Source organism: Phoca vitulina, unplaced genomic scaffold (genome assembly GCF_004348235.1).
Source record: "Phoca vitulina isolate PV1807 unplaced genomic scaffold, GSC_HSeal_1.0 scaffold30, whole genome shotgun sequence".
In the NCBI taxonomy this organism is placed as follows: domain Eukaryota; kingdom Metazoa; phylum Chordata; class Mammalia; order Carnivora; family Phocidae; genus Phoca; species Phoca vitulina.
In genome coordinates this window covers 767,957-795,924 of record NW_022589733.1, presented here as the reverse complement: position 1 = coordinate 795,924, position 27,968 = coordinate 767,957, and the positions used below count along the sequence as shown (strand labels likewise).

The 27,968-nt window shown below is 43.2% G+C and overlaps 1 protein-coding gene and 1 long non-coding RNA gene across 2 annotated transcripts in view; one reads left to right on the top strand and one right to left on the bottom strand.

Moving 5' to 3' along the window:
- Window positions 1-313: 313 nt before the first annotated feature.
- On the bottom strand, window positions 314-26,525 carry LOC116644572. Its single transcript, XR_004301784.1, has 3 exons — window positions 26,442-26,525; window positions 623-807; window positions 314-349 (listed from the first exon to the last, which is right to left on the bottom strand). It is a non-coding gene; the product is annotated as an uncharacterized LOC116644572 (long non-coding RNA).
- DNAJA2 (DnaJ heat shock protein family (Hsp40) member A2) overlaps window positions 26,484-27,968 on the top strand; it is a 16,584-nt gene continuing 15,099 nt past the window's right edge. Inside the window, exon 1 of the mRNA XM_032424245.1 lies at window positions 26,484-27,040. Coding sequence (XP_032280136.1) covers window positions 26,963-27,040 — 78 coding nt within the window. The 5' untranslated portion in view covers window positions 26,484-26,962. The remainder of the gene's footprint in view (window positions 27,041-27,968) is intronic.

The window sequence follows — 27,968 nt, the reverse complement described above, 5'->3', positions numbered from 1 at the left end:
TGGGCAAGGCAGAGAAGCTGGGACAGGCAGAGGGGCTGGTCGAAATCCGTTTGCAGCCAGAGAATAGTGATGCAAACTTCACATTTTTACCTGGAGTTTCCATTCTCATAATGGGGATATGAGGGGTTGAACACAAGGAGAACCTTACCTGTTCTCAAGGCTCTGGTCAAATAGGGGCGCCTGGGTGGCTTAGTCAGTCAAGCGTCAGACTCTTGGTTTGGGCTCAGGTCATGATCTCCTGGTTGTGAGATCAAGCCCGATGTTGAGCTCCATGCACAGCGAGGAGTCTGCTTCAGATTCTCTCTTCCTCTGCCTCCTGCTCACTCTTTCTCTCTCAAATAGATAAAATCTTTAAAAAAAAAAAAAAAAAAAGGCTCTGGTCAAATATCCCCAGGCACCAGTCTTCCCTGGAGCCCCTCCAACCGCAAAGGGCGCCCCCTCCTTGTCTTCAAACTTGTGTCTGCAGGACATAGCAGCAGACCCTTAAGGGCTGAAGTTGGGTCTCCTTCTGTGTTACCCCCAAAGGCACTTAGAAGGCGTCAATATCTGTGTGAAATGGATTAAAGAAAGTTGTGACCCAGTGGTGCCTACCTGTGCCGCTTGCCTGCTATTTCCCGCCTACCTTATAAGGTAGTGAATTGATGTCAAGTCCCTCGAAGGAAGCCTGGCAACAAGGCTTGCGCTGGAGAAATGGTAGCTCTCACCTTTAGGATTCCTGCGGGAACACTGCTTGCTGAGAGCTTACCACCGCTGACTTTTCTCTTGGAATGGTACTGCATTCCAATTCTTTCCCACATTCGAGGGCACCTGTAACAACCACAAAACATTTTGGGGAGATTTCCTTCACTTCCTGAGCAAGGGCTCAGGCTGGTCTCATGAACACGATGTGATATCATGTTCCCTCAGCGACACAATCTCTTGGCCCCATTTCCCCGTGACCATGGCCGTGTGTCATGTTTCTAGCAATATTAGATCCCATTTATAATGATTTATGGTAATTAGACTGGACAAGAGTTTGATGGCCATTAGGCCTCTCCATTTGGCTGAAAAGCATTTGTAGTGTCAAGCCACAGGAGACAATCAGCGCCAGCACCATTACAAAACATCCTTGTATTTGGAACCAATTTAGAGTGTCATTTTTGATATCACAGATTATCCATCTTCGGATGCCAAGTCCTTGGTATCTGTGTTCTCCCGCTCTGGTATCAGGAGGACAGAGAGAGGCAGCAGGTCTGCCCTGGGAACGGGCAGCCAGGCAGACACCAGCCCCCAGGAATCGCGTTCCCAGGGGATGCCGGGGGAACCTAATGCTTTCCCCCAGCATCATGTCACCTGTGGTTTACAGCAAGATACCAGGACAAATGGAAATGCCACCTAACGTTCTGCCTCGATGTCCCCTCTTCCTCCCTTCCTTCCCGAGTGAACAGGACAGCAGGATTACTATTGGGCCTGCACACACCAACACCACACACTGGCTATGTGGGGCTGGTGTTCGTGCCGGACCTGATGCTCAAGATTTGAGTATCACCCCGAGTAAAACAGGCATGAAAAGATAACAAATAAGAGTCTCTTGGGCAGTGTTTATGCCAAAATAGCTGGATAAAAAGTAAAAAATTAATGAACAGGCTAGATTTTAATTTTCCACAATAACAGAGAATACGTTCATCTGCATTTTTGCCACTTTCCATCTAAATGTTCTAACACAGATGCGCACTCTGGCTCTGTTTCAAATCACTTCAACTGGCCCAAACTAAACCCTGGGAGGCGGTTTCATGTATGTACAGTCTTTGAAGCACAAGAAAAGTAGAAAGACTCTGAAACCAGGAAGACCAGAAGAGCATGCAAGATTGAGGCCCAAGCCTGTTCCCAAATTCGCCACCCACCCCCTCCCCGTGGGCTCCTGGGTACCTCATCACCTCCCTGGCCCCCTGGGGAGATTTCTCTCCCTAGAAGGGGGAACACTGGGTGCCATGTGATTTGACTTTTGTTTTAATGAGAAAGAACAATAAGGAAGCGATTACTGGGCCCAGGAGCCCAGGGGCTGCCTGGGCCTGGCAGGTCCAACTCATTTATCCTCCTCTTTATTTAGAAACTCAGATTGACTTTAATGGTGACAAATAAAGTGGCTTCCAGGAGCCTCTCTTGACACAAATGGAGCCTGGGCACCCTTTCTTTAAATAGACATTGAAATATGCAAGAATGCCTATGTCATCGGGACGCCCACACACTAAGTTTTGAATCGTTAACTGCTCCTGGTAATTAGATTCCGTAAAACTCCAACCATCGCAATGTCACCATTTGGGGAGAAAAATTCATTGTTTTAATAACCATTGGTGAACTTAGGGTTTTATCTGCACAGAGAAAACCCATGAAACAGAAACTGGAGATAAGGATGGAGAACGACTTCGGTGTTTGTACGGGTGATTCTAGGACTTCCTTCTCCCCCTCTGGCCACCCCTGGCCTGGCTTGGGGAGTGTGCACAGGGGAATGACGTTGATGGTTTTAGAGGATCTGCTCTCTGCTTCTACCATGGCTGGGACAAGAAGCCACTTACAGGAGCCTCGGGAGGGCGCTGGCCCCAGCTGCCCCCTGGAGAGGGGGCAGAGACCTGGAGGGCCATCACTGCAGGTGTCCACCTGGCTGCCCTGGCCCGGAGGCTGGGGCCTGAGGAACAGGGGCTGAGGGAGCAGATTTAGTTAATTAAGTGCCCCCAGTGCTGGCCTGTGGCCTGACCTCAGCCTGTGGACTGCAGATACCAGGCATCTCCTCAGCCTCCTGCATACCTTCCCCAGGCACTTTTGTCCACACCCATAGCCAACCTTACTTTTGAGCCTAACAGCCAAAACTCCAACTGCCTTCTTAACAGCTCCATGGGAATGAGTCAAGCTCACCACATTCAAACCAAATTCAGTTGCTTCCCTGACCTGCCCCCACCTGCTCCCCTTCTGGTGCTCCCTGTCTTTTTTTTTTTTTTTAAGATTTTATTTATTTATTTGAGAGAGAGAGTGAGAGAGAGAGCACAAGAGGGGGGAGCGGGAGAGGGAGAAGCAGACTCCCCGCCGAGCAGGGAGCCTGATGCGGAACTCGATCCCGGGACTCCAGGATCATGACCTGAGCCGAAGGCAGTCGCTTAACCAACTGAGCCACCCAGGCGCCCATGTTTTTAAATTCTTAATAATTTATGAGCAACAGGCCTCACATTTTCATGTTGCACTGGGTTGACAGGGCACCGGCTGGCTGCCCTCCTTCCTTCCCTATCTCTTCCCCACTTCTCTGTCAGTATTTCCTGACCCCCAAATACTCTACTTGAACTCAAATCCTTGTATCAGAGTTTGCTTCTGGGGGAAGCCAACACATGAGCCCCTCATTCCCATTTCTCCAGAGTCTGTCTGCTGCCCTGTGTTTATCTTCACCTTGCCACAACACTCCCTGTTGCATGGACCACTGCAGTGGCCTGCCAACCATTCTCTCCATGTACACTTTGCTCCCTCCAATTCCTTCTCCACAGTAGCCAGAGTGGGTAAGATTGGTTGGTTGGTTGATTGGTTTGAACATAAAGCTAGCTAATCATGTCACTTTCCTATTTGAAACATATAAATGGCTAATTGTTGAAGCTGGGTGATGCACTAGGGGTCTGTTATTTTAACAGACAAAATCACTGTGGTCTGTGAGGCCCTGAGTGATCTGGTGACTCTTGTTTGCTTGTTCTCTGCATATCAGCTATTCTGGCCTTTCCTTTCCTCAGATGCACTGTGTTTCTTTTTGCCCCAGGGCTTTTGCACATGTTGTGCCCTTTGCTAGGAACGCCCTTTCTCTTCATATTCCTCACTCCCCTTCAATACTTCTTTGTCTGGTTATTTAACCTCTGTTTCTCAGTTTTTCCTCATCTTTAAAATAAGAATGGTAACAGTACCTACCTCACAGGGTTTCCTCATAAGATTATTAGGATAAAAGTGCCTGGCACAAAGCAAATACTCAATAAACACCAGCTATTATTAGTGTAAAAACAGTGCTGCTTTCTCTAGGATTTGAATAAAATTGACAATCCAGGAAGCCGTGTTTATTCTGTGGCTACAGACACCCCTGAGTTCCCTGTTTCTGCGCTCTGAAGAAGATCTTAGGTCAGTGAGGTGCTGTCAGGGGGTTAGCAGCTGCAGGCCACCTTCCCCAATTACGGTGAGAATCAAGTGAACCTTGAAGATATTGAGGGCCTATAAGCATGAAGCGTGATTATCAAATGCTTGGGGGACCCAAGACAACAGCTGTCCCTCAGTGAATCAGAAGCCTCGGGGCTTATGCCAGCCTGCTCGGCTGGTTGGGTGGCCACATATTTAAGCAGGTTCACCCTGAGGTTATCAAAACTCACCAGGATGTCAAACACTTCTCTGTGATTCAGCCAGCTTCTTGACCTGCTATGTTGTCATCTAATTATGCTTTAATTGAGTATCATCATGTCCACAGAAATCCCAAAAGCCGTCATGTGCTGAAGTTAGGAAGGAGAGGGCAGCCCACAGTTACTGCTATAGACTAAATGTTGGTGTCCCCACAAAATTCATATGCTAAGATACTAAGACCCAAAGTGATGGTAGTAGGAAATGGGGCATTTGGGAGGTGATTCGATCATGAGGGTGGAGCCCTCATGATGGGATTAGTGCCCTTGTAAAAGAGGCTCCAGAGAGCTCCCTTGCCCCTTTGGCCAATGTGAGGTTACAGCAAGTAGACTGCCATCTATGAACCAGGAAGAGGACTGCCATCAGAAACCCAATCTGTTGGGGCACCTCGGTGGCTCAGTCGTTAAGCATCTGCCTTTGGCTCGGGTCATGATCCCAGGGTCCTGGGATCGAGTGCCGCATCGGGCTCCCTGCTTGGCAGAAAGCCTGCTTCTCTCTCTCCCTCTGCCCCTGCTTGTGTTCCCTCTCTCGCTGTGTCTCTCTCTGTCAAACAAAATCTAAAAAAATAATAATAATAAAAATAAGTAAAAGAAAAAAGAAACCCAATCTGCTGGCACCCTGACCTTGGACTTCCCAGCCCCCGGAACTGTGAGAAGTAAAAGTTTGTTGTTTAAGTCTATGGTATTTTTGTTATTGCAGCCCAAATGGACTAAGATGGTTACCAAATACCCAATAAAGTCTAGCCTCTGTGCCAACTCTCTGAGATCTTTGGCATCTCATTGATTCACACCAAAGTTGTTCTTCTTAGAGGTTCTGATGCTTTAGAAGACTCAAAATGTGCTCAAGGTCACACAGGCAAAATTCAAAACCAGATCTGCCTAGTCCTAAGCTTGAACACTTTCTCCAAGGTCCAGTGTGTCCCAAACTCAAAATTCCTGGGTCCCATCCTCCCACCCTTAATTCAGTAAATCTAGGGACAGGCCTAAGAATTTGTATTTTAAAAGTTTTCTGGGTGACTGAAGATCAGCTAGGTTTGAGAACCATTTACAAAGAGCCACTGTATTCCCCAAATCCAAACAGAATGGCCCCCAAAGCCTCAGTTTGTGACCTTGGTCCAATTTCACCACTTGCTTTTAAATAAATGAGTTAACCAGTTTATTTTAGATCATGCCAGTCCTATTTCAAATCAAGCCTTTTACCATCCCAATATAGAAAGTCCTTTATTGACTAAATCTCTGCCCCAAGAGAGCATTTATTCTGTGACTACATGCGCTTGTAGACCCCTCTAGCCCTGTGCCCCCTCTCATACCATAACCTTCTAGAAGCAGAAATTGAGCATCTCTCATCTCATCTGCAGAGACACTTAACACACGCTTCAGCCCAGCGCACGTGGCTTGAGAGGAAAAGACCGCCTTGTTGTCCTTCAATTTTACAGCAACAATTTTGGCTCCTGGAGATTTGTAGGCTCCTTTCTGGCAGGAAGGTTAGACCAAGAGCTGCATTTAAGATACAGTTCTGTGCTCTCCACGGCATTAATAGACTGGAATCGTGCTGGCACTTTCTAGAGCAGAACCATCTCTGCCCTAAGAGCTGTGAGTCTGAACCAATTCAGGAGAGAAGTTGCTGCTTATGAAAAGGAGAGTTGCTGAGCTTATAAATGGATTTTTTATGAATTTCTTGCCCTGCTTCTGATTTCAGCACTGGAGCATGCGGGATTATGCTTCTAACAAATGCCTTTCCCAGTTCAAAACTTGGGCTTATGATAAGAACCACTTTTAATAAGTCAAGAAATCTATTTAAGCAGTGGTTTATTTTATACAGACTGTATTTATCTCTATTCAAAGAGTATAACCCTCTTGTGTTCCACCAACATCCACAGAAAGCCTTTAGGAACAATAACTTAATAGCTAAAATAAATGTTTAAATCTTCTGTTAAAAATAATAATAATATAGCTGTACATAAACATTAAAAATAGATTGTTGGCTCTCCTGATTTGTCTCTTTTCTTCAGAGTTGGCCAGAAGAGATATTAAAAAATGTCCCACAGAATCAAATTTTTTAAAAAACTGCTGAGAAAGGCAGACAAAATGATTACAGCAGTGTAAATGATGCCAAACATGTTAATGAAGAACAGAACTTAGTCAATTAACTCTTGTCTATACCATGTTAAGAAACCTGTTTGATCTCTTCCCACTGAATTGTGATTTTTTTTCTTTTCTTTTTTTTTTAAGATTTTATTTATTTTTTTTATTTTTGACAGAGAGAGAGAGCACAAGCAGGCGGAGGGCACACAGAGGGAGAGAGAGAAGTAGGCTTCCTGCTGAGCAGAGAGCCTGATGTGCGGCTCGATCCCAGGACCCCGGGATCATGGCCTGAGCCGAAGGCAGACGCCTAACGACTGAGCCACCCAAGCGCCCCGAATTGCCATTTTTCTTAATAGATTGATCCAATTTGCCTGATTGGCATCAACTGTATGTGTATCAACTTCTATTAGTGCAAGTGACTTAACCCCTGCCTGTATGGCACTAAGTGAATAATGGCTGGAGTGTGGGAGACTTGCTTGTCTGGACAACCCATCATTTGGCCCCATGGGCCAAAGTCACACCAGGTCACTAGGCCTTTCTGTTAGGGTTACCAGACAGAAACTCTATGGACATGAACCAAAGGCACACTGAGGAAGGGGCACAACCAAACCTGGGATGGGGGCAGGCAGAGAGGTTACTCCAAGAGGGGACTTTGTAGCCATGTCTTGAAGGATGAATAAGAAAACAAGTAGCAGATCATATTGTCTCAGGGACCAAATTAACCAGCTGAGGCATAGTCACGTTATATGCAAAAGAGCCCGTGTAGTGTTGAGTCTTCTCTCCTTACAAAAATCCTCTTCTCTTGAGGAAAGTGTTGTAGGCACACATCCTCAACTTCCTGTCCTCAGTTTCTGAGACTGCCTTTGCTAACCCAGTGGACTGCTCCACGTAGCACAGGACTAAGTGGGCAGCTGTCTGGTCAGCTCAGCTATATCCCTGCGCCCAGTACTCATTTTTAGTTCTCATCCTTCCTCCTATGTCAACCCACAACCACTTAATCCAGTGTCCTGTGCAGACATCCAGGGGTCTGCCAAGCCCTGGGGGATAGAGTCCTATGGAGGATTCTTTCAGGTAATAGGGATTTCTGTGGTCTGAGTCTTTCTTTGTCCAGGCATCTAGAGAGGGGTGGCTTCTTTTATCAGGGCTGCCCAAAGGCATTCCCAAATCTTTCCAGATGGCACTCTGTGTATGGTGGGCTCTTTACTTTAAGAACACTCAATTTATGAAAACTTGAGCTGACAAAAAAAAACACCTCAAGGGTGCATCAGGTTTGTTCATCCTGCTCAGCATCCAGGGTCCTTCTTCAACCTGAAGATTTATGTATTTCATCAAGTCTATTATTTTTCCTCAGGGTCATTTCTCACATTGCTTAATTAATCTCAAGTTCTCAGGGGCACTCATTCTTTTGATGCTGTGTCTGCTGATATTCTCTAACGGTGTATCAATTCCCCATGTGAGCTCATCTTTTCCAGGTGTGTGTGTGTGTGTGTGTGCATGCATGTGTCTTGTGAGCTCTGACATGTGAAAATGACACCCCCCCCCCCAGAGCAGGACTGAGTTTGCTTCTGTGGAATACCCAAATATTTCAACTGTCTATGATTAGTTTTTATGTTAATGTATCACTCTGTATTACAACAAACAGGAGGAATAAATTTGGGTTTCACGTGTTGAAATTTGGGGTTGAACTTCTCAAGTTGGTCTTTTTTCTTTCACCCAGAGCCCTGACAAGATAAACTCCCATGCCTGGGTAGGTGGGCAATGTTTTTGGTCCCCTAATCACAGAGGTGCAGCCATTCCAGACCCCAGGTTTATCCAGGGGTCAGGTTCAACCCCCTACCACTTGTGAGTGGAGGCCTTGTCTCCCATCCCACTGTGGCAATAAAACGTTTGGGCTAATATCCAGATCCACTGTCTCCTGGGCCATTGTGGCACTGACTTGCATGAGCATCGCTCTGATATGAGTTTTCCTTCATAGTTGGCACTTGGGGAAATTATTTTGAGCTTGGCCTTGGATTTGAACTTTAAAAAAAAAATATTTTAATCTACTGTTTACAGCAAAAGGGAAGTCCACATTCATTCATTATGTCATATTCTGGGACCCAAATTGGTTAATATTTTTAGAAGTGAGTTAAATTATGACCAAGAAAATGTTTGAGTCGGCCATATGGACCTGTGCAATTGTTACGTTGAGCTTCCTAACAGGCAAAGGGAAAGGGGAGATACATAAGGTTCTTTTATTAAAAAAAAAATTTATTGTACTTGGTGTTGTAAAGGCATATATTAGAAAGGACAGTTAGCATCAGTATGAACTCATGGGTAGCTTAATATATTCACAGATGGATAGACAGAGATGTAATTACAGATTTGGGTACATGCCTGCGTTAGTACCCATCTATATTTTTCCTAGATCTGCCCACTCAAAGAGCCTCAGTAGCAATGAGCACATCCTATGCTGAGATCTTGTTTTCTAAACACCATTCTCCAATAAAAGAAACCAGGGCCCTTTGGAGAACTGGCTGATTCTAGGTCTGGAGCAGGGAAAATACAAGGTAAGTCTGGAGCATCTTGTAATATCAGAACATATTCAAAAAAATAGAGTGGGAACTTGTCAAAGTGACACAGACACCAACCCAAAAGAGCTCCCAATGGCCAATGCTAGAACAATTTGAACAACAAAAAAGAATAATATTGAATTATAACCCAAAATATACAATAAATATATGAGTCCATAGTGATATAAACAACTGAAAAAATAAATAAGTAGAGGAGAAGAGACAAATTTTCCCTGCAGAATTTACATTGATAACCATCGCTCTTAGGAAGTAGAGGATAAAATCCACCCTTCCCCCAGAATGGGCTGCATTTTAATGATTTTCTTCCAAAGAAGAGAGTATGGGGGCGCGGGAGAGTAATCTTCCAATGAAGAAACCCAACAAACACTACCTGAACCAGGTAATCAAGTTTAACATCACCAATGATAAGTGATGTTGGTGGCATGTACCCTGATAGAATGTGATGAAAAGGGTACTTCACCTCTGTGATGTTCTTCCTAAAAACACATAATTCTATATCTGAGAAAAACATTAGACAAATCCAAATTGAGGGACAATCTATAAAACATATAGTCAGGGGCGCCTGGGTAGCTCAGTCGTTAAGCGTCTGCCTTCGGCTCAGGTCATGATCCCGGGGTCCTGGGATCGAGCCCTGCATTGGGCTCCCTGCTCAGCGGGAAGCCTGCTTCTCCCTCTCCCACTCCCCCTGCTTGTGTTCCTTCTCTCGCTTTGTCTCTGTCAAATGAATAAATGAAATCTTTAAAAAAAAAAAAAACACATAGTAATTCTCAAAACTGTGACAGTCAGGAGAAAACAAGAAAGATCGAGAAACTGTCATAGACCAGAAGAGAGTAAGAAAACAGGACAACTAAGTGTAATGTGATATTCTGGGTGTTACTTTGGAACAGAAAATGACATTAGTAGAAAAATAAGTGAAATCAGAATAAATTCTGGAGTTTAGTTTATAGTAGTGTACCAAGTTGGTTTCTTAACCGTGACAGATGTACCATGGCAACGTAAGATCTTAGGGGAAACTGGGGGAGGGGTTTATGGGAACTCTCTGTGCTATCTTTGCAACTTTTCTTTAAATCTAAAACTATTCTAGAACAAACAGTTTATTAACCCCACCCTCCCTCCAAAAAAAATGTGGCCAAATATTTGTTTCCTTCTGGGTCTCTGCTCAATTAGAGACTCACCATGGTCTGTTCCTTATTTGAGCATTTGGGTCTTTAACAAACACTATGGTAGGGTTGATGACTACTGGGTGCTCCCATTACTTGCCATTTATCAGGGTCCTTCCATTTATGCCCTTTGAGCCATTTTTCAATTCCTGTGAGCGTTTTTATCCAAGTTATATTAAAATAATTCATAAAATAACTTTGAAACATCTATCATGTGCTTAGGTACAAATACCTTTTTCCTTCATACATATATTTTATAATTCTGATGGAAAGAACTATATCATTGTTTGCAAGTGGTTTGAAGCCATATAATCCTAATATTTGTTATGCACGATCCTATTGTCTTCTAGACTTTGGCACTTGATTTATTATTTAATTTGAAAAAAGTAGAAAGTGGAATCCAGGGGCGCCTGGGTGGCTCAGTTGTTAAGCATCTGCCTTCGGCTCAGGTCATGATCCCAGGGTCCTGGGATCGAGCCCCGCATCGGGCTCCCTCTCCCTGTTCAGCGGGGAGTCTGCTTCTCCCTCTCCCACTCCCCCTGCTTATGTTCCCTCTCTCATTGTGTCTCTGTCAAATAAATAAATTAAATCTTTAAAAAAAAAAAAAGAAAGTGGAATCCATAATCCCTCATTTATCAGTTCTTGAAGAACAATAGAAATGCAAAGCAACAGTAGTCTGAGGTCTGATGGAAAGACTAATAATAAATCAATACTACATTTGCTAATTTGCCAAGATTTGGAGTGGATTTTTTTAGTTAAATGGAAATTATAAAAACAATTTTTAAATCCCATTAATATTCTCAAATGCATTTCCTCTGTACTTAGTGGCTAGAATGCATTCAGATTTTCCAAGGGTATCTTAAGTAGCTTTTGTCATGTCCTTTTCTAAAAGATGTGCACATTTTTTTAGTGAAAATTTTTCCTCTATTCTTATTCTCTGAAGAAAGGTGTCAATATTGCCACCATTTGGAAGTTTTTAAAAATTATTTATTTATTTATTTATTTATTTGAGAGAGAGAGAGCACAAATGGGGATTGTTTGGGGAGGGGCAGAGGGAGCAGACTCCCTGCTGAGCTGAGCAGGGAGCCAAGGGGCTCACTCCCAGGACCCTGAGATCATTTAGGGATCCCAAGGCAGATGCTTAACTGACTTGGCCATCCAGGCGCCCCTGGAAGGAGTTTTAATTTCTTACTCTCTTTCCTGGATTAAACATAATTCTTCTATTGTCTGTATTGATTTGATACATGCTACTGAAACTTGCCTATAGAGTCTCATGGTTTTGTTTTTATAACAAAAGGAGTGTTAACCAGAAAGTCTAAAATAGAAGTTGCAACCTGGTGACCCATAGGCCAAATATCCACACAGATTTGTTTTGGTAGGTCCCATATAACTTAAATTTTTTTTTTCACATAAAAATCTAGACTTCCATATTCTTTTAAAACAGCAGTTCTGGCAACATGGGACTCACATTTCCATCTGGCTACAATTAGCCAGACCTGAAAAGGGGCTTCCTGATCTAGTTGACGTGCAGGTCCTCCAGAATGCCATAATCCAAATGGTAAGACACTGAGTTTACCCCATTCAAGTCTCTCTGCAGCTAATTGAATTTCCAAGTCCTGATTTAGAATATCAAATATTCTCTTGGTCTAAATGATTTTCTTTGAAGTGTCATAAAGAGAAAGAGAACATAAAATAACTAAGCTATGAAGCAAAATGAACCTTGTGCAAACCTTCTGTAAAACCAGCTTAAAGTCATCACTCTACACATGTTTAAGATAAGTAATAAAGAAATTAACACCATTTTGTTTTAAGCGTGCTACCTTTGGAATAATTTTTTTTTTTTTTTAAGATTTTATTTATTTATTTGACAGAGAGAGACAGCGAGAGAGGGAACACCAGCAGGGGGAGTGGGAGAGGGAGAAGCAGGCTTCCCGCTGAGCAGGGAGCCCAATGTGGGGCTCAATCCCAGGACCCTGGGATCATGACCTGAGCCGAAGGCAGATGCTTAACGACTGAGCCACCCAGGTGTCCCTGGAATAATACTCTTGAAGCTGCCAGCCAAAATCTGGGGTTCTTGGTACTCATGGCAAGAAGTAAAGCTACTTCCTAACCAGCACCCACTTTTGCAGTTGCCATGGGATGCTATGCATTCCTAGTGACTTCAGATTACATGCTTAGACTTCCTAAATTTTAAGGGTAATTGTGATTGGAAAACATCAATTCTCAGATGATGTAGTGTGATCAACGGTATTGAAGGAGAGAAAGAGAAGAGTACCTTTCCTGCATCCTTCACCGCAGTGATAGCACAGTTAGAAAGATGTGAGACTTTGCTGGTAAGAAGACAAAGCCAACCCGGAGCAGAGCAGCACCAACACAAGAGAGATGCATAGTCTCATCCCAACTTCTCAGACCATGTTGGACATTGACTTTTTTCCTTTTTCAGAGAGGGAGGGAGGGAGGAGGGGGCTGGGAACAGAGGGAAAGAAATCTCACAACCCTGAGATCATGACCTGAGCCAAAATCAAGAGTTGGACACTTAACCAACTGAGACACTTGGGTGCCCCTGGACATTGACTTTTTAATGTCTATGCCATGATGAACAAAACTGTACATATTTTCACATTTTCCTGAAAGCTTAATCTATGATAATACTATACAACAACAACAACAAAAAGGAACTGATTGTTTTTGGCCTAATAGGATGTACATCCTGCTTTTTCTCTATTTATTATAATAAAATTCATTTTGTCTTAAGTATTTCTAAAATTATCTGCCACATCTTAGAGCCCTGAATCAAGAGTCATATATACTATGTATCAGACTCATGATTTTTTATATCCCTCTGTCTAAAGTCAGCAGGAGTTGGTGGAGATATATCTGGAAAGTTGGTTTGAAGGCAGGAAATCACAAAGGCCAATTGTCCAGAAAGTAAAGAGGACCGGTATGACCTGGGGAGACATAGGTGGATACCACCCATACCCCCCCCCCAACCCCAGCCCCAAATTGTTCATTTCCTGATATCAAAAACTTGATCCAGGACACTTTCTGGGCCTGGCAGCTCAGCCTCCTTCCTGGGCCTTCTCAACTGTTTTCCTTAGGGTTTCTGTCCTCAGGAGTAGACAAAGAACAGATTCTCCCGCCCTCTGGTTCAGGCTTACACCACACACTGCCCCTTTTAACCCTCTGAAGTGATATAGAAAAAAGAATGCCAAACTTGAGTAAACCAAGCCCTCTGGAGAATAATGCAGACCAAGTGGAGCATTTCTAATGGATTTTTCTTTACATGCTGTAACAGGAGGGGGCTGATGTGCTGTGGCCAGCTGGGGTCAGATGTAGGTGGAAAGGAAGGCCAGCTGGGCAGTGACAGAAACCTAAAAGCAATGCTAACAGAGCAATAACACTGCAGCAGACTAATGACTTCTTCTACCTCTTTGCTCTTCACCCCCTCCCTATCTCCATCTATCTCAGACTAAAACAAAAGACTGAGAGCTGATAGACTGGGTGGGGGGTAGGGGAAGAGAGGTATAGGGAAGGTGATGAAGGTTTACACACAGTGGAATCTAGATAAAGGGGGCCCAATGCTGTCCAGCAGAAAGTGCAAAAAGAAACACACTAAATCCCAAAAATCTAAGAGCAGATAGGCTTGTGACCTATTTTGTGGGAAAGTTGCAAAACCACAGAGAGGAAATGGCCACATAGGGGTCTGGTAGGATGTGGCTGTGGAGAGAGTTACTTCCCAAACCCAGGCACAGCAATGGAAACAGAGGCAGAATGGCCCTGACACCATTCACTAATAGTGTGGACCGCACTATGACACCAACAGGACCAGGCAAACGGAGGGAGGGAAGGATGGCTCATGGACACCTGGTGAGCAACACACTTCAATTCCTGGTATGACAAAAGCCCCTAAGAGCCTAGACACAACCACAGGAAAGGGAAGAACTGCACATTTCTATAACCTCAGTCAAATAGGGGTCTTGGTAAAAATTGAGTTGTAGAATAACAGAAAAGGCTGGGGTTTTTTGTTTTTGTTTTTGTTTTGTTTTGTTTTTAAGATTCATTTATTTATTTGAGAGAGAGAGCACGCAAGCAGTAGGAGGGGCAGACGCTCAATTGTCTACTTTATAGTGAGGTCTTCCCCAGCTACCCTATTTAAGATAGTTCTCCCACTCCCAGTCCCATGCCTTCCCAGCCCTCTTTAGCCCCATTCTCTATTTTTTCCTTAGCTTTTTATTTATTTATTTGAGAGAGAGAGCACGAGCATGGTGGAAGGGCAGAGGGAGAGGGAGAAGCAGGCTCCCCGCTGAACAGGGAGAGGGAGCCCGATGCGGGACTCGATCCCAGGACCCTGGGATCATGACCTGAGCCAAAGGCAGACGCCTAACGACTGAGCCATCCAGGCACCTCTTTTCCTTACCTTTTGACACTATTAAATATTCTTTGTTTTTTGTATTTTTCCCCAAGTCCTAACTGAAACACAAGCTCTGAGAGCAAGGAATTTGCCATTTTATTCATGAAAGCACAAAATGTATCCCTAGTCTCCAGTAGTGTCTACCACAGACTAAGTGCTCAACAAAAATTTGTGGAAAGATGGAATGAAATCACAACGACTGGATGTTGAAAGGACACACAGATGGGTTGCACAAAATTGCTAGAAAATCTCCATATATGCTCCCTGCTATGCATCTGAGATAAATCCTTGTGCTATATAGATGATACAAAGGCAAATCAAGTGGCTGTTCATTAGGAGAGATCCTATGCTTGGCAGGCATAGATTTTACCCTCATATACACCATGTCTACAGGTCTCACTGAGATTTTGAAATAAAGGTGGTTGATATTCTTTATAGCATGGCTGATGTTGTAAAGATTAATATATGTAAAATTTTGTCTTCTCAGAGTGACCTGTTTAAAATACTCCACATATTTTCTGAGGTGACAAATAGTTCAAAAGATTTAGGAATATTTAGGAAGAAAAATGTCTGCTAGGCAGAGTTCAGGACTTTCCGTAGAAGAATCTGAATAATAATTGCTGGGGATGGACAGTGAGGGAAAGGTTTCCATTGTCTTTCCATTATCAGCTATTGTAGGGGAGGTGGGAAATGAAAGAGGTCCAGAAAGATTTAATCTTATTGTCCTTCAAAACTGTTATCCAGTCACCAAGTTGGATTTGACAAGTAGGTTAGAAGCCATTTCATTAGCTGGTTTTAAGAGTTGGAGAGGCACTAAATAACATGAGTGGATGGAAATGGAAAAACTGGAGTTCAGGGTGAAATAAGCGAGAGGTTGTTTGTGATGGGAGCAACTGGAAGAATGAGGGCACTATACGTATAAAGGTGGAAGTGCTGGGGCAATGGGGAGGTAGAGGCCTGAGTGTGTTCAGGGCCATTTTTGTGCTTTATAAACTTCTTAAAACAGCTAGAACATGAAAGCTCTTAGTCAAGAGAAATCAAACTTACTACAAAGTAAATCCTCAAATGCACAACTTATAACTGATAGGGAACATATTAATAATAAAAGGTCAATGGGGCGCCTGGGTGGCTCAGTTGGTTAAGCGACTGCCTTCGGCTCAGGTCACGATCCCGGAGTCCTGGGATCGAGTCCCGCATCCGGCTCCCGGCTCAGCAGGGAGCCTGCTTCTCCCTCTGACCCTCTCCGCTCTCATGCTGTTTCTCTCTCTCTCTCTCTCTTAAATAAATAAATAAAATCTTAAAAAAAAAAAAATAATAATAATAATAAAAGGTCAATAGGAATCTAAAGGAATTTTTACTGAATTATAACATACGCAGAAAAAGCACAAGAGTAGATGCTCCTGAGCAGAGAACCACAGTCTCATTTGTAATGTGTATATTTAACACAAAAAACTTTGTGTTTATATTATAAACAAAAAGATTTAAAAATAAACTCTTACGGGCGCACCTGGGTGGCTTAGTTAAACGTCCAACTCTTGATTTCAGCTCAGGTCATGATCTCAGGGTCACGAGACCACCCCCCTTCTCCCCCTCCTGTGTGTGTGTTTGCACTCTCTCTCTCAAAACAAAGCAAAACAAAACAAAAGCTCTTACGGAAGATGCTTGGGAACATAATACATTGGGAAAAATACATTCACTCTGTAAACATGTATTCAGTGTCTAGGCCAGGTATTTTGTTAGGAAACAAAGACAAAAGCCACAAACTCTACTCATTAAGAGCTTAAAGCCTACTGGCTAGACATTCAAGTTGCACATAATCCAGTGTGGTAAATGCTAGCATGCACAAACTCTAAAGTTAAGAAATTGATTGGGGCATGCATTACCTTTCTTCAGGGGTTTTTATATTTTTGCTTTATACACATGTAAACAGCATTTCAATGCAAACTCAGTCTCCCCTGAACTCTTTCAATGAGGCCTGACTTTTTGACCTCCGTACCATCTCTGCTTTGTCCAATTTAAACAAGAATCTTGATAAATCAGTTAACCAGAATCCCCCATCCTCCATATCTGATCACCCTTAATATGTAATCAGGTTCCTCATCCTCCACTATCCCCCAGATGATGTCTAATCATTCTGGCCTGCCTTCAGCAAGAATCCTGTTAGGTCAGTTCAGCCAGAATCTTCCCTTACCTCTTAGTAATTTTCATTCCACTGACCCCACCCTGCTCCTTGGCTATAAATTCCCACTTGTCCATGCTCTATTTAATAGAGTTGAGCCTAATCTCTCACACTGCAAAATTCAATCCCAGTGGTCCCTATACCTATCACACATGATAGTTGCCCCCCCCCCCCCCCCCCCCCCCTCCAACCTTCTTTCCCCCCCCCCCCCCCCCGCCCCATTAAAATCTTCCTTTCCACGCTTTGGCAAGCAAGAGAGATACAGTTCTTGCTTCCATGAAACTTAGAGAAAAATGGGAAGGAAGCTTTAAATTACTTTCACACTCAGAATAATGAAGGATAGTTGGAAGAAAGGCAGGCAGGGACAAGAGGCCCTGCCCTAAGAGGAAACCACCCTTAAAAAGACTCTACATGCCTTGGAAGGAGCCCTCCACCTTTTCCCACCCAATAGGTAGATGACAAAAATCTGATTGGATGACAGGCTCATGGAGGGTGATTTAATCAGATTAAAACAGCCACCAACAAGCCCATAAAAACCCCTAGACTTAGAAACTGGTGGTAACCCTCTCAGGTTCCCTCCCTCTTTGGGAGCTTTGTACTATCACTCAATAAACTTTGCTTTGCTGCCCACCACTCTTTGTCTGGTCTACCTCTTCATTCTGCGAAGTGGCATGACCAAGAACCACAGGCACTGAAGGAAAAGAAATCTCTTAATAAGAACACTTATAGCACAACGTAAGAACAATGGTCTTTGGTCTGCACTAGCTACAGATAGCATTTCCCTTATCATTATAGAGCATTCTGGAACCTAACAATTATTCCTTATCTCCCATCTCCAAAGAGCAATGGAATCCTTCATATCAATGGTAAACCACATTCACTTGTCAATGTCCATCCAACTCAGGAATCCAATTGCTGGAAAACAGGCAGTGTTGAAGCTTTATGGGACATGCATTTGAGAAAAGAGGCCATGTCCATTCAATAGTACCTAGCAAGAGTGAGTATCCAATAAATGTTAGTTGTTGTTACTGATGACCACCTCAGCAAAGGAGAGCAGCCACAACTTGTAGGGATTCCCAGAGCAACCTTTAGGGGAGTTGTCACAACTAACATTTAGAACTTCATTAATCCTGCTAAGAAAAGAGAAAAAAGAACTCTTAAATTTCTTGCAGGAGTTAGGGTGTGGCACTTCACTCCAGGCCATCACCGAAATGATGGCTTTCTAGATAAGGCGGGCTATTCATTCATGGCCCTTCTTAGTCTGCTAGTCCATTAATCTGGCAGGTAAAAAGCATTTAAATGGCTTTCTTTGGTTTGCTGAAATAAAATTTCAGAATGTGTTCTTCTTTCTAAGGAGACACAGTATTTTAGCATGGTTTCTTTCAGAGGAAAAGAGGGCTTCCATTGCCAAGACCAAAATTTCTCTGGATTTCTTCTGTGTATTTTGCCAGTTTGACCTGAGTAGCTTGTTTCTTTAGTAGGGAAAATCCACTAGTCAAGTCCACGGCTAAACCACAGCTCAAGTAGTCTCCATTACCGCTGACCTAGAAACTGTAATTCAAAGCTAGTGTTCTTTCAATTTCAAGGTATCGTTCCCTGAATCATAGGAGAAAGCTAATGACTTCAAGCTCAAATGGCAAACGCTGATGCTGATGGCTTTATATAGTCCCCTGGGAACTCTTTAATTCCACGATATTTGAAATTAATGCCTTCTGTCCTAAAGAAAATTTGAAAATTTCTTTTGATTAAAGCAACTTCCTTTAAAAATTAAACTACCAAAAATAAATTCAAAACTTGATTCAGCCTTATAGAATGCCCCTGAAGAACTGGATCTTATTTTCTAAAAGATGGGAAATAAATAACTTCTAAGGCACTTTCATCTCTGGCACATATACATATCTTAATTACCAGACAACAAGTCAAGTGTCTATTAGTAAAGAATTAAATGAATCATGGTACAGCCTTCACAATGTATGTTCCTATAAAAAATTAGAAAAAAATGAAATAAATCCCTATGTACTGATAAAGAGGAATTCTCAGGATTCATTAGGTGATCAAAGCCAACGCAGAGCAGTGCATATAGTATTCTATTTTTCATATTAACAAAAAGATAGAATATAAATTTGGGGGGGTGCCTGGGTGGCTCAGTTGGTTAAGCAGCTGTGTTCAACTCAGGTCATGATCCCAGGGTCCTGGGATCCAGATAGCATCAGTCTCCCTGCTCTGCAGGGGGCCTGCTTCTCCCTCTCCCTCTGCTTGCTGCTCTCCCTGCTTGTGCTCTCTGTCAAATAAATAAATAAAATATTTTTAAAAAAAGAATATAAATTTGCATTTGTTTGACTTGTGTCAAGACACAGTGGAATGGTAAGTTAAGAATTATAGGCAATGTGGGGTGAGGGAAATGGGATCGAAAGGACAGGAGTGGAAGCAAGATTTCTCTTTGTTTAATTTTATATAGACTTTGGAATTACATAAATGTATTGATACGAACATTTTTTAATCTTAATTTCCTTGTTAGCAAGACATCTACATTCATGGACTCATATGTCTAAGAAACATTCAAATTGAGATAGATAAAAACTGAAAAATAGTTGATTCTGAAAGTCATGTAATGAAATTTTTATATGGTAGATTAAATCAAATTCTTTTTTTCCTTTTTCATTTGAGAACCTGGTTAATCCCTCAGATCCAGAAATTTAGAAGGAAAGTAATAGGACTCTTGATTAGGTTAGAATTGCAAAAATATCTGGTATCTTTTAATATAATTAAAGTTCTGTAATAAATCATCCTAGGGTTTATGAAGCATATCATAGCAGATCTGAAATGGTTTCAAAGCAATATTGGCTGGTACTATAAGTTTAAACTCCTGTGGATTGGTTCCAAAATTATCATAAGGTTGAAATTCTTCCTCTGGAATTCACTGTCCATCAAAATTCCTGTAAGTTCATCCCCTTCTCTGAACTTACTTTTGCCTTCCTGTTCAAATAAAAACCTACAGGCTACTCAAACTGTGGCTATTTTTCCTCCCTACTCCAGGGCCCCCTTACCCGCTAGTCCCTAGACTTTGAATGCCACCAGAGGATAACTGCTGCAAAAGTATTCCAGTTCTGACCTCTTCCCTTGAGTTCCAAGTGATTCAGTCTGATTCCTTAGCCTACATCTCTAGTTAAATATTAGAATTTCAAATTTAACTCTGCCAAAATAGAATACTTGATTCATATAACCACCAAATCTGCTTCTCCCCTTAAGTCTTTTTCATCTCTGTAAATGACTCTATCACCAGCTTAGCCTCAAGTCAAAAATCTAGAAGTCATCTTGTTTCTCTTCTTTTTGATATCCACATCAAAACCATCAGCAAGTCCTATAGGGCCAGGATCCATAATCCATTGATAGTACCACATTCATGCTAAAATCTCACTATCAAAATTTATCATCTCTCCCCTGCATACTCTCAAAGTCCTTGTTCCATTCTCACTAATGGTCTCCACTTTGCTAAATCCAATCCTGGTGTGGTTGAAAGATTGTTGGAGTCAGAGTATTAGAAGGAATGGATAGTCAGGGAATGGGATTAAGGACCATTTGGCAATGACAAAGTTATAAAACTATGGGAGTGAGTAGTTCCAAGGGAGTGGAGGACAAGATCATTGGATGTCAGTTCAAGAAACTGAGAGGCCAGGGTGTTGGAAGGATCGTTTACAGGTATATCTCAAGCCAAATATTAAGACAGTAGTGGAGTTGGAGAGAGTGAGCCAAGAGCTAAAATTTTTAAGAAATAAGGGAGAGTGACTCTAGGGGTCAATAAACTGACAATGCAATATGGAGTAGTAGGTAATATGGTCTAATGACTAGATAGTAAAAGCTTTATGTTTTTAAGAATTCAGGAGGGAGGAATATCTGGAAACAGCTATGAGGATCATCCATCTTACCTCCAGGATTTACGGATAAATATATAAATCCATTCATTCCTCTTCATTTTTACTGTTACCATCCTACCTTTCTCTTTCACTCTCCTGGGTCCCTGCAATTAAGTTTCCTAATTTGTTTCCTTAATCCTTATTTACCAACATTTTATTTTGTGTATCTTTGATATTATGATTTGTTTTACCTTGATGAAATTCACTAAGAAAGAAGGTGCCTGATAAGGAAAACTGAATCCAAGATTGACTCCCTTGATGACTAAATCAGAATTGAATGAGCTTTCTGTATTCTATTCATTCTTTGCTTTTTTTTAAACTATGACTTTTTTTTTTTTCTGATTAAGCAATGTTGAGATCTCTTAGCACTATATCTAGGAGAAAGATTTGACAGTTAAATGCCACTACAGATTCTGGATATTTTTCCTAATCTATATTATCAATTGTTTAATAATTGTTCTAATGCTTAAGGCATGGAAATTTTATTAAGCAAATCCGTAACTTCAGAATATTTTACGAACTGTTCTCCAGAACAAAATTATATGTTCTTCATGTGTGAAACTGACAAAGTATTAATATTCTAGAAATGTAACCTACTGGAGCAACTAAAAGTATACACAAAAATTAGACTATAAGGCTGTTCATAGAAGCACGGCTTACAATGTTTAAAAAAGTGTAAACGGGGGCGCCTGGGGGGGCTCAGTCGTTGAGTGTCTGCCTTCAGCTCAGGTCATGATCCCAGGGTCCTGGGATCGAGCCCTGCATCCGGCTCTCTGCTCAGCGGGAAGCCTGCTTCTCCCTCTCCCACTCCTCCTGCTTGTGTTCCCTCTCTCCCTTTCTTGCTGTCTCGCTGTCAAAATAAATAAAGTTTCTAAAAAAAAAAAAGTGTAAACAATGTAAGTGTTCAAAAATAGAATCACCTTAGACTATTTTAAAAAATACAGTGCCCTTAGGGCAGATGGGTGGCTCAGTCGGTTAAGCTTTCAATTCTTAATTTTGACTCAAGCTTCTGACTCTTGATTTTGGCTCAGGTCATGATCTCAGGGTTGTGAGATCAAGCCCTACCTTGGGCTCGCACTGGACATGGAGCCTACTTAAGATTCTCTCTCCCCACCTCTACATCCTCCACTCTCTCAAAAAAAAAAAAAAAAAGTACAACACCCTGCCCTACTTCTCAATTCAGTCAGGACTTTTGGGAGGAGAGACTTAGGCACTGCCATTTTTACAAAGCTCCTCCAGGGGTTCTAACTGGCAAACATTGCTCCTTGAATGTCTAATAAGCATCTCTAATTTAACGTGAACTTTTCTTTTTATCGCACTTCCATTCCATCCAACTTTTTTTTTTTTTAAAGATTTTATTTATCTATTTGACAGAGAGAGACACATCGAGAGAGGGAACACAAGCAGGGAGAGTGGGAGAGGGAGAAGAAGGCTTACCGCGGAGCAGGGAGCCCGATGTGGGGCTCGATCCCAGGACCCTGGGATCATGACCTGAGCCGAAGGCAGACGCTTAACGACTGAGCCACCCAGGCGCCCCCCATTCCATCCAACATTTAATTCTATCAGCTCCAAGTTCAAAATACATCCAGAATCCAACCAATCCTCACCAACCCCACCTCTTCTCCCAAGTCATCTCTCAGCCTGGGTTTTACTGCAACAGCTTTTAAACACAGCTATCAGGGTGATACATTTAAAATGCAACTTAGTGGGGCACCTGGGTGGCTCAGTCGTTAAGCACCTGCCCTCGGCTCAGGTCATAATCCCAGGGTCCTGGGATCGAGCCCCACATCAGGCTCCCTGCTCTGCAGGAAGTCTGCTTCTCCCTCTCCCACTCCCTCCGCTTCTGTTCCCTCTCTCGCTGTGTCTCTCTCTGTCAAATAAATAAACAAAAAATCTTTAAAAAAAAAAAATGCAACTTAGTTTAGGTCTTTCCTCAGCTCACAATCTTTTAATGGCTCCTCATTACATAATAAAAGCCGAAGTCTTTATAATGGACCTGATTGTGTCTCCCATAACTTCTGTGATTTCACTACCTCTCCTTCCACTATCTCTGTAACTTGCTGTACCCAGCCATATTGGTCTCCCTCCTCTAATAAACAGGCATGTTCTGCCTTAGGGCCTTTGCAGGCTCACTGCCTGGAAAGTTTTCTCAAATATCCTCACTTCTTTTGGATTGAAATTCAAATTCATCTTATCAATTAAGTCTTCCCCAAATACCCTAAATAAAAATAGTATCCAACCCAATACTTTTTATACTCTTTATCCCTTTTCCTTTTCTCCAGAGTATATATTACTATCTGATATACTATACACTTGTTTATTGTCTATCTTCCCTACTAGATGTAAGTTCTGTGAGAGCAGGGATTTTGTTTTATTTATGACTGTATCCCTAACCCTGAATAGTGTCTGATACATAATGGGTCCATAATACATACTCGATGGTGAATGGTGGGGAAGAGCAGAGGGAGAGGGAGAAAGGAATCTTAAGCAGGCACCACACCCAGAGTGGAGCCGGATGTGGGGCTCAATCTCCCAACCCTGAGATCATGACCTGAGCCAAAATCAAGTCAGGCACTTAACTGACTGAGCCACCCAGGTGCCCCTAAACATCCATTTTTAATTTACAAGCAAATTGGACCTTTACAATGTGCTAATTGACATGGAAAGGTCTGACATGACAGGGTTTGACAGGTTAGCAGTGGGGCTATACACCATATACAATCATATATACATATGTGTATATATATGTTTGTTTATGTGTATATGTATATGAATATATGTATGCATATGTGTATACACCATATACAACCAGTTGCTCCATCACTTAACAATCTAGTTTAGGAACTACAAGGAATTTAGTGATCCAAACCTCACAATTTTTTCTTCACAGAGTACCATCATCAATTCTGTAGTCCTAATATCTTCGTAACAAGAGCCATTAGCACCTTCTTGTATCCCCTGAAAAATATTTAAACTGGCATCACCTGCCCTATACATTCAAAACTAATCAGATAAAAGGCTGAAAGGGGCACCTGGGTGGCTCAGTCAGTTAAGCATCCAACTCTTGGTTTCAGCTCAGGTCATGATCTCAGGGTCCTGAGATGTAGCCCTGCCACAGGCTTCCCGATCACTACGTGCTTGAAATTCTTTCACTCTCCCTCCCCTTCTGCTCTCTGCCCCAGCCCCATTTATGCATGCGTGCACGCACATGCTCAGGCTCCCTCCCTCTCTCTTAAATAAATAAATAAATAAATAAATAAATAAATAAAATTTTCTTTAAAAAGAAGGCTGAAAACAAAACTGTCTGAACTGACTAAATCGTACATACAGGGCTGTCTATAAAGTAATGGATTGATTACGTCGTTTGTATTGTGTTAGTTGTGAACAGTATAAAGGGCCTTAAAACTATTAGAGTTCATATACTTCCTCCCTAGTCCTTATCCACCTCCTCCCCACCTCATCCCCTCACAATTACGTAAGTACACAAAATTTTAAAAATTTTTAAGAAGGAATTGAATAACAATATAAGCCTGGCAGAAATCTGAAATCACTCCAGCCTCAAACTTTAAATCATTTGCCTAGAGAGAACAGCCCTCAGATGACTGTGACTCAGCATTTTATGGTGCCTGAGACATGAAATGAGATAAAGGTCTTATTCCCTTCATGGCATTAGCTAAATAAGGAGCTAAAATTAAAGAGCTACCTTAAAAACACAAAGTCAGTGGCTGAAATGTTACAGTGCTCACACTGACACAGATTTGACTCAATATGTAATGACAGGGAGGAGAGTATATGCCAGTTGAAACACACAGAACTGTTCTGAAATAACTTGTTGACCTATAAAATTAGCAAATAACAATACTGATCACAATTAACACTCAGAAATGGAGAAAATATTATAAATAAATGAAAACAAAATTAAAATATGAACTACGGTGCTGGTTTAGGGACAGGTAAAAAATAACTTAGAGCTAAGTTATTCTTCACTAAAATATCTAAATATCTAAAAGTGAACCAAGTGAGGACTTTTTTCCTCTTGTAAAAAAAAAAAAAAGAAAGAAAGAAAGTTGAGTAAAACTGAAACAAACAGAAAAGTCCAGCTCTTTTTGACTCTTTATGAGCAGAAAGATAAAATAAGGTAAACTACATAAAGGTTGCAATAAAGACAGTTTTCAGTTCATATTCTCATGTGGAGCAGGAACTGATGAATGAAGAATAAAGCATGGTAACTGGCAAGCAGGGAGATCTGGAGAGGTGAGATCATGAAAAAGGACTGAGGGGCATTCCATATAGGCAATGGAGGAAGCTGGGGAATCCTGCTCAGGAAACCAGGTATTTAAAGGAATAAAAACAATGAACAGACATATGGCAACAGCCTATAGGCAAATGGGCAAAAACCAATTGCTAATTCTTGGCTTTAGCTCCTGTTCTAAGTATGTTATTGACTCTTTTAATTCCCAAAACAAGCCAATGACATAAATACTATTAAACCTAACTTTACATGTGAGGAAATAGCCTCAGAAAAATTAAGTAACTAGCTCAAGGTCACATTGTTAATAAATGGCAGATCCAGGCTACCAACCCACATGATCTAACTCTACCACAACTTTACACTGCTTTTTATGAATGTCTCAATATGTGAAAAGGAAGTGGGGAAATGGAAATCACTGAGGCCTTTACTGCATTCAAAACCAGACCTTGTGGGGTACAGAAGAATGAATTTCCCCTAAGTAATCTACAGCCTATTAACGGAGTTCGGACTCACACCAAAATACTATTCAAACTGCACATCAGACACGACTAGGAGAGGCACAACAAGGGTAGTGGAAACTCAAAATGAAAAAAGTGGTGTTCATCAGGTTGTGGAATCAAATAAGACTTCACTGAAAGAACAGCATTTTTTATAGGATTTGAAGAAAAGGGAAGAGTTAGGTGGAAGGAGTACCATGACTTCCCATGAGTTACTCCCCAGGGTTTTCAGGATAAATTTCAAACTCCTTGGCATGGTACTCAAGGCCCTCCACAACTACCTTTGGAGGAATGCCAAGGAAGAGAGATTATTCTGCAATGATTATGCCGGAGTCTTTACTACCAGTTCGGGTTCCAAAGGATCAGAACATCTTACTTTTCTGTCTCCATAAACCGTTAGTGAGTTGGAGGCAGGCACAATGGCTTATTCTCTTGTAACCCTCCCCTCCCCCAGTCCAGGTGACTGTACATCACAGCACGTGGTGGGTGCACTGCAAACATTTTCTGAAACGAATGTCAATCAATGGGCATCAATCACCAGGTAACTCTGTGTCCGGCCAGGCTGCCTTATACCCTCTAGAGCCATGGTGTTGGCTAATTTTAAAGCTATCAAGTTAGAGACTTAAACACGTGATCCAGACACAACGGGTCGGCCTTAGTTTGGACCCGGATGCCACAAACCAATTGTGAAAGGTCATTAAGGCAAGTGATAATCCGAACATGGACAATGAATTAGATGGACTCAATTTCATGAAATGTGATTATGCCTTAAAAAGGCATGTTAGGTATATACATTTATGAATAAAATGGTTTCCCTTAAAACAATGGAGATTAGGGAGTATGGGTGGGAGGAGATAAACAAAATCGGTAAGATGTAGCTAACTGTTGTACTCTTCGGTGCAACATACTACTTTTAGTGAATGTTTAAAAATTTCTTAATACAAAACACACACGACAAGAAACAAAGACACACACACACCCAGGTGCTGTTTTTCATCTTAAACCCCGAGGGAACCAGACGCAGAGGGTCCACCTGCGGCATCTCGGATTCGGAGGACGACCTCTGCGGGGCTTCCCGCGGGGGCCCGGCCTGGTTTTCTCGCCCGCCGGACTCGAAGCTGACCGAGGGAGTGGCCTCTTCATCCCCTCAGCACCCTCCATAAACGCCTTTCGCAGAGAGCCGAATTCTTGGAAAGCGCGGGTCACAGTTCTCTCAGTTTCTACGCTAGACCCCCGCCCCGGTGACTGGACCCTGAGGAAAAGCGAGCCTTCCGCCGGGTCCTTCACCACCACGACCCCCAACGGCCGGGGCCGAGGGTTCAGGGGCGGACACCGCGCAGCGACGTCACGGCGCGCCGTGCGCCGGGTCAAAGTTCAGCCCCGCCCCTCTTCCCCCTCGCTGTCTTCCTTGGCCTGCGCTGCCGCCGACGCCGCTGTGGGCCTGACTTCGCTCCGTCCGCTCCGTCGCCTTCTTCCCTAAGCGCTGCCCGGCCGGCCGCCATGGCAAACGTGGCCGACACCAAGCTATACGACATCCTGGGCGTCCCGCCCGGCGCCAGCGAGAACGAGCTGAAGAAGGTAGTGGGGAGCGGGACGGCCGGGCAGGGTGTGAGGGGCGCGGGCCTGCTTGGCTGAGGCGGCCAGGCCGCGCTACGGGGCTGCCCACGAGCCGGCGCCGGACGTGGCGGGCTCAGGCTGGGGGGCGGCGGCGGCAGCGAGACCGGCCTCGGCTGACCTTGGGCCGTCGGCCCCGCCTGCCCGCAAATGCAGCAAATAAAACCCGCCTCTGCGCAAACACGACGAGAACGCTTCTTTCCTCCCTCCCCCGGCGGGCGCCGGAGGCCGGGCGCTCCCGGGAGGCTGCAGCCTGCGCGGCCCTCCCCGCGCGGAGGTCATCACCCTGGAAAAACAGGTTGGACAGAGGCGCGCAGCGCATCCCGGCCTCGGGGGAGAAGTTGTCCACGCCGCGGTCGTCGGCTTCGGAGCCGAGTCCGGGCTGGGTCTAGGGCCTGGCGGGAGGGTTGAGGCCGCCCCCGCCGGCGCCTCCGGGCGGTTGGGGATGTTTCCTGGGTGCCGCAGCCGCAGGAGCACCTCCCACTCTTCCTCCTTCGCCCACCGCCCCGTGGGTCTCTGTTTGGGTGTATTGTTCTGTGGGCAGGTAACCTAGATGTTTCTGTACTCGGTTCAGGAATAAGTCGTGGGTACCAGCCAAACACCTGAGTGTACACTAAAAATAAATATAAGGCCTTATTGCTGTCTGCAGTGCTGCGAATCTTTGATCTCAGGATTTCAGAGCACTTGCGGCATTTCACTGAGCCCTACTCGGTCTTCACCGAGCTTAGAGTATCCAGATTTGTAAGCTGAGAAAAAATGAGACTGCTCCTTAGGCATCGGGACGGGTAGAGTTGAGAGTAAAATGGACTTCCTGTTACCTTACCGGAAATGCTAGTCTGTATTATATAATTCATGTGTCTGTGAATAAAGACTTAAGTGCAGTATATTCTAG